Source organism: Halyomorpha halys, unplaced genomic scaffold (genome assembly GCF_000696795.3).
Source record: "Halyomorpha halys isolate HHAL.00 unplaced genomic scaffold, Hhal_1.1 Scaffold442.1, whole genome shotgun sequence".
Taxonomy (NCBI): Eukaryota; Metazoa; Arthropoda; class Insecta; order Hemiptera; family Pentatomidae; genus Halyomorpha; species Halyomorpha halys.
In genome coordinates, this window is record NW_027108469.1 from 773,566 (window position 1) to 781,236 (window position 7,671).

The 7,671-nt window shown below is 27.5% G+C and overlaps 1 protein-coding gene across 2 annotated transcripts in view; it reads left to right on the forward strand.

Annotated features, from left to right (window-relative positions):
- The window catches only part of LOC106682804 (NFX1-type zinc finger-containing protein 1), a 33,718-nt gene extending 26,329 nt beyond the window's left edge, over positions 1-7,389 (forward strand). For both annotated transcript variants that reach the window (XM_014423862.2, XM_067046818.1), the window contains exons 11-17: positions 344-581; positions 1,567-1,726; positions 2,711-2,822; positions 4,438-4,625; positions 5,440-5,568; positions 5,996-6,132; positions 6,606-7,389. In XM_014423862.2, the coding sequence (XP_014279348.1) occupies positions 344-581; positions 1,567-1,726; positions 2,711-2,822; positions 4,438-4,625; positions 5,440-5,568; positions 5,996-6,132; positions 6,606-7,240 (1,599 nt within the window). In that variant the 3' untranslated portion in view covers positions 7,241-7,389. The remainder of the gene's footprint in view (positions 1-343; positions 582-1,566; positions 1,727-2,710; positions 2,823-4,437; positions 4,626-5,439; positions 5,569-5,995; positions 6,133-6,605) is intronic.
- The last annotated feature ends 282 nt before the right edge of the window (positions 7,390-7,671 follow it).

Below are 7,671 nucleotides of genomic sequence, written 5' to 3' on the forward strand. Positions count from 1 at the left end.
TATTTTTTCCCTTATTACAAATCCAATTGGTCACAAGTCAAGAATTTATTATAACACACCTAATAGTCCGATAACTTTTGGGGCCTGGCAGTAAGAGGGCTAATCACAATCATAATCACAATTTTGAAGTATTTCTTTTTATGAGTAAAACAAACCCTTGATCCGAGTTGGTGAAATAATTAATTCATAATTCTGATTGTTAAAACTTTTGAAATAACCAATGTCGGTACACAACTGAAGCATAGAAATTTGGAAGCTTTAATTAAACCTGTTGGTGACATGGCATTTCTATGGGCAGTCTTGACTTTGCAAGTACTTACTTTGTATTTTGAATTAATTTCAGGTTAATAAGATTATTAAAAAATGTGGTCATATGGTGGAAGTAATGTGCTATATGACATCTGGCAAAAATCTATGTCAACATCCTTGCAGCTTAATAAAGCCATGTGGCCATAATTGCAGTGGTTTGTGTGGACAACCATGTCCAGAATGTCAAGAGATGGTTGAAACAGATCAAGTATGTGGTCATAAAGGACTTTCTCCATGTGCAGTTATTGCAGATAAGGAAACATCAGGCAAAAGTAAATGATCAGCATTGCAATCCAATATACAAATTTTCATAATGTAGCCATGGTATTTTTTTTATTAAACTAAAAAATCAATAAATTAAAAAAAAGAATAGAATAAATATATTCTTTTTGAGTCCTAATTAATTTATTATATGTATCTTATCAGACAGATGGGTTAAATATAGAAGTTTGAATTAGTAAAGTAGAGGTAGTAATTAGTACATAATAACAATAGTATTCCACGTTTGTTTAAGTTAATGTTGCCAAAAAATAATTGGAGATGGGTGGGTTCTACTTATCAGATTCACAACTCCGCTTTCTTTTTTTTTCTTTCTCTTCTATCAATTTTATTATTTTAAACATCATATGTATGCATAATATATGTTTAAAATAATAAACTCATTATTATATCGGAGTTGTCACAACTCTGCCAACATGATGAGAGAATATACTAAAATCAAATGGGTACGTTAAGATAATCGGTAAAAAATGTGAAAAAAATCACGAAGACCACCCTTTATATATATTGTGACCAAAAGAGGGTTAAAAACGAAAAAAATTCTCAAATCATTTTTACATTACAGTCAATTTAACTTTTTCCCCAAATTTAATTTATGCTGAGCTCCGGTTTTTATATAGATGTCCACTTCTATATATATATAATGTTTTTAAGATAATTGTAAAAAGTTGGCTTATTGCAAAGAGCTTAGTTGTTTTGATGCAGTAATGTTTTAATCACTTCATAATTTAAAAAAATATTTTTGTATAAAGCAAAATTTAGCTATAAAAATTATACCTACTTTCTGTTGCAGTGTTTATTGTTTATATGTTACATCACTTTTTAGATTTAGGCATTCAAGCTTTATTTATGTTTTTTGTTTTCATTAAAAATTGTAGTTTAATTTTTATTAAAATGTATATTTTGTTAACTGTTCCTTTATTTTTGTTACTATCATCCATGCTTAAAATTATGTATCAATATATTATTTTTTATTAGATATAGAAACAAGTCTTGGTAGCTTAAACTGTGAAACCCTTTGCAAGTCTATTTTGAAATGTGGTCATGAGTGTGAAGGAACGTGTGGAACTTGTATGCAAGGTCGCGTTCATAAAGCTTGTACTGCTGTGTGTGGAGCAGTATTATTATGTGGGCATGAGTAAGTGATCTATCTTCATACTATAACTATTTTCATTTATTTTATTTTTTTATTATTTTTAAATAAAAAAGTTCAGTACTTTATCTGTTATTTTATAAACTTATAAATTTACTTGGATCTGTTTGCATTCACACACACTAATACAAGAAAAATCTAGATTTTTTGATTAAAATAAATTTCCTAATGGGTTTTCTTTATTGTTCATATCAATCTTTGAAAATGTATTCATGTGATTTTTTCATTTGAAATAAATAAATCGCAAATTTTCCTATATAAAAGGACAAGGTTTAACTGATTAAATTTCAGAAAAGCTATGGGACTAGACTCCTGTCTAAATTTAGAGTGTCCAGACTACAAAGGAGTTATAGTAGCAGTCTATATTTTTATATAAATTGCATTGTACTATAACAAAACTTTAAGGACTTCAAATAAGAAATGAAATAACTTCAAACATAAATCTCAAGAAGGAAACTTTAATGTTTGAAGTGATCATTTATTTTGTTTAAAAACATCACTTATTGCTACATCTTGAATATTTGAGCATTAAATTTTTTAGCCTAGTCCTCTCTTCTCTTCCATGGCATGTTCCTATATGTGCGTTGGACTAGTAGAAGTGTTGGAGTGGCAAGTTTTGGATAAGAGACAAAATCTTGTTAAATTTTTTTTTCATATGATGAAATTGATTCATACAAAATGTTAAATCTAAAAATAAATAAATTTAAAATATATTACATAAAATTACAAGCTCATTTTTTATTATTAATAATTCCTATACTTTATAACTAACAAGTACTTATTTTTTTTTTAAACTGATTTTATTTAACAGAAAAATCATAATTTTTATTTAACAAAAAAAAACATGATTTTTATTTTATCTATTTTTCATATATTTCTCCAAGGATTATAATTAAGTAAAAAATGATTCTACAATCAGTTATAGTTCAAAATTGAGCATCCTATTTTATTATTATTTTTTTTTTACAGATGTTCCGATAAATGCAGTTTAGGTATTCACTTGTGTGATAAAAAATGCTTAAATATTTGTAAACATCAAGCTTGTAAAAATAAATGCAGCCAGTCTTGTCAAAAGTGCAAGGTTAGTACAATGGTATTATATCTTAATAATTCTTATTCGTAATAATATTTATAAATATATTGTTAATTTTGACTAACCCTTTATTTAATTATGTATTAACTGTCTCTGATGGCAGATGTGATCATTGCAATAACACCCTGACAATAGTCCCTATTTTCTAACTGTGTCAGGTCTAAATTGGTAAATTAAATGAAATAGTGATACCACAACACATTTCAATAGCCTTAGAGATTGATAGTACATCTAATAAAGTGACATAGAAGGGTGACTCTGCTCATTAAGAAATATTATTACTCCATTAATGATAAAAGTTTTGTGTTGCACATTTTGGCACAGCAGTGGTAGGTGCAAAAGAGTTAGGATTGATATTGTAAAGATAGCATTGGCAGGAACTGCTTTATTTTTTTTTTCTGTTAAAATATGCCATCTGTTATGTTTTACTTCTAAAAAAAAAACTTTAGTTCAATAGGTATAATTCCTCTGCACAATTACTGATTTGTAAACCCGAACCTTAAGAAAAATGAGTGGGAGGTAAAGAGGCAAAATTTACTTTCTGATTGGAGGTTGTAAATTTCTGTTAAGAAATAATCATGGGTTTTCTATTGCTATTATTTTTTTCCTGTTATTTTCTACTAAACAATAACATGTTTGCTGCTTAATTACTTCTTCTCAATGTATAAATGTAAGGATAATCATAAAGTGGTTCAAATTCTATCTGTGATTAAGAAGCAAGCATCACTTCTAATTATTGGTCTCTTTTTTAGTCAAAATTTCTGTAAATGCTGATTGCTCAGCATCAGAAATTAAGGATATTTTGCACCAATAAACCTGTTCTTCCAAGGTTTTCTCCGACTATCCAAATGGTTTCTTCAAGTCTCATTGTTTTGTTTATTGTCTAATTGTTTGTTGATAATATTTGCCTCCATTGTTACATAAAAAGAGTTCATGTGACAATGGAGACAAATATGGTCCACCCTTATTTTTTAGTGTTCACTATTTGTTAGACAGCAATGCTTACCATTATAACTTTATTTTGGACTAGTAGAAAGAGATCCCATTGTAACAATAATATGCTTAGAAGGCAACTGGGATACTGTATCTGAAGATGGGGTAATGGCCTCTGTCAAACGTTTTGACTTATGATTAATTTTTAAAATATTAATAATTAAAGAAGGAAGATTGATTCTCGCTTTACCCTACTGCTTGGAGGAGCTATGTAACATTTTTGCTTTTTTGAATCTTTAGTGTGGATGAAGGTAGTAGGTGCTTATCTACCTAGTATGATGTACTTTAACCTCAAAATCCAATTAATAACTGAGATATCTAGATATATAAGGGTTAAGGGGGCTGTACACTTCAAAATATAACCTCCTACAAAAAAAATTGAACCTTGTTTTCTTAAAATTTACTATTAACATAACCCCTTCATCCAATTACCCCTTCAATTAACATTGAAAATCTTGTAGTCATATGAACTTAAAAATTATAAAATATAAAAAAAAATTAAATAAAACTTATATAATATAATAATTTAAATAGTTTTCATAATTAAGCTTAACATAACAATTTGTTAAAAAAATTATTTGGTTTGTATTTTATTAATTGTATTTTATAGCAAAAATGTGAGTGGCAATGTGAACATTTTCAATGCTCTAAGCTCTGCTGGGAACATTGTAATAGACCTATTTGTGAAGCTTCTTGCAAAAAACTGTTGCCATGTGGACACGTTTGTAGCGGGTTTTGTGGAGAACCATGTCCTCCAGTCTGTATTACTTGTACTCCTCAGCCTACTTTTGAATCAAAGTAAGTATTTCTAAGTTAAACAGTTGTTTAAAGTGTTTCCAAGTTAAACATATTAGTGACTTGCTCAATATTATTACTTTTAGTGCAATTATTTGTCATATGGTATCCCATCAGAAGATATAGAACAAAAATAAGATTAGGTTAGAAGTTAAAATTGTTCATACTTTAAAAAATAAAAAACAAAAATCATGTTGCTGGTCCAGAAGAATAATGATATAACTGTGAACATTATCGTATTGGTGGGCTCAAAAATGAATTTACTGGATGTTTGTAAGTCAACATTTGTCCAGGCCACTTCAACCTAGGGCGAAGAGGACCGGATCCTAGCAGACCACGAGACAGAGGAAGGAGAAGGAGCTGAAGAATAGATAAGAGAGAATCAAAAAGAGATAGAAACATAATCTTAAATTAAAAAGAAGCTAACTAAATTTAAAATTTTATATTTTTATATTTGCAGCACTTTGATATTATGCATATATGTGTTACATCAAACTGCAAACTTCTGTATTGCCCAAAAGGCAGGGTAAGGTGGAAATAAACAAAATTGAGAACCTAGTACTGTTCAATTGGCTTATTTTAACAGTTTATTTAATATTTAATTTTCTTTGGATCATTATTTATGTATTAATCATCAATATGCTAGTTAGACATTTGTAATTAAAATTTTCAACATTTCTGTGGTTGTACAGAATCATTTTGTTCTTCAATATGTTATGACAATTTTATAATTAACTATGAATGCAGTTGATTATTCACCTATTCCAAATAAAATAAAAAAGTAGACAAATATATTGTTTTTATTTTTTCTTTACAGATATATATTATTGGAAGACTGTGGTCATTCTATTTGTAAAAATGAATTTTCAGCTTTAATATCAACAACTATCGGGTTGTTTCTTTGCCCAAGATGCCAAAAACCTCAAACATCATCTCATTATATTAGGTATAATATTTTTTATAATAATGATTGCTTAAGATAAGCATATTTTAATTTTCTTTCATGATGTATTAGCCATCTCGTGTATCAATTTAACCAATAAAATTTCAAAACTGGTTTTATTTTTTCAGAAGTTGTTTTTGTGTCTAGAGTTTAACATTATTATCTAAAATGTCTAAGAGAGTTCATGATTAATTATCTTTTTTTTCTAAGAAATAAGCCCAGAACAAAAATTCATTGTGAAAAATAAATTTAGAACTTTTTGTGTTGGTTCTTTTTAGTTATAGTATTTATTCTTGAAGTATATAAAAATTAAGAATCATTTTTATCAAAATATCTTTTTATATTTAAACCATAACCCAGTGGTCCAGATTTGTATATAATCATCATTCCAAATATAAGGTTTCTGATAAGAATTGTTGAATTTTTGCAGATATTATACAAGGAAATGGTTTATAGTATTGCCCTTAATTAGAAAAAAACTCCTGAACAAATATAATAATGTAAGAGGTTTAATCACTGACACAAAATCTTCATTAGGGAGAATTCACAAACTCCTAAAATACAAGTGTAAGTAATATATTTATTTTTAACATTATGACTGCATGTGATAGTTTCCTGAAGCGTATATAATTTTGTATCGATTCTGACAGTGCATAAGGCTCGTGGTATTAGCTTTGCTGATGAGTTTCTATTGTTTAAATTGTCTCCTTACTGAAGTAGGCATGTTATATTAGAATAAGTATATGAATAAAATTTAAAAAATGAGTGAATGAAGGTGTTATGTTACGAATACGTGAATCAGAAAATAATGGAATTTAATGTCCATTTTCTTCTTATTTTAGGCTGGAAAATTCAAATTTCAACTTCTGAAAATCACCACTATTTAAGGTTTAACCATTAAGCAATTGTACATAATACACCTTAATCCACTCAAGTCTTCAATTACCTCTCAGTCCAATTTCTTTTTTTTTCCTCATTTTAACTTTTTACTTATAATTATCCACTATGTCAAATAAGTAAATAATATTTTCTCTTTTCAGTTTATGATTTTGGAGAGCTGAAACTGCTGTTAAATGGCATAATTGAATCTTTAAAGACAATATTACTAAAACAAAACAAGGAGAACTGTATTGAAAGCTTAAGATCATTACTCTTTGTTTCTTTCTTCATCAGTGAGGCATTTCACTTGCTTCAACAGAGCAATCAAGCAAATGATTTCCATCATCTTTCTAGATTAAATTATCTATCATCACATTTAAAGAAGTGGGAAACCGGTATAAGCAGAGAACAGATGTATCAATTCAAAGATGAGCTCTACAGATTAATAGTTATTTGTAAACTCAAAGAAATTAAAGAGAACAGAAAAAATAATGCTGAAAATGTGTATCTTGATGAAGCATGGCAGTCAGCCTGTGGGATAGAAGTTTTTAGCGATGATAAACAAAAAAATATTGTTTCGTTAATAAAACAAACAGATTCCACTTTTGAAATAAGTTCAAAGGTATTCTCAAATAAGTTTTTATCAGTTTTTGAAAATTATTATTCTCTTACTCTTCATAATGAGAGTTGGATGAAATGTAACAAAAAAGGTCATATATTCTACTCTCTTGACAAGGCCCTATCTGAATCTAAATGTCCTACTTGTATAGACAGTAAAAGAGATTTCTTATTTTAGTATTTTTTTCATAGGAAGTCTTATGTAAATAATTGTATACTCAAAATTTATTTAATGTTATGAATATTATTTATGACTTCATCTAAAAAAATTTGTTTTGAAGTATTATTTAAATTATGTTAATTTATATGCAATAAACTAGATAAAAATATCAAATTACACAATTGTTTTACAGACATGACTTCTAATTAGTGGTCATGTATTCTATCTTTTTATTATATTCTTAATAACATTCTTTTTTGAAATATTTCCTAAATATGTTTTATTTAGTAAATAATATGTATTTAAGAAATTTTTCACCAAATAATGTTGTGAAGAATATAATAATAAAAAAAAAAGGGTAGAATATACGACCACTAATAAGAAATATTTTTTTTTTTAGTAATTGCTATCATTTCATTGTCTATTCTAGTTTTATTTTACATATGATC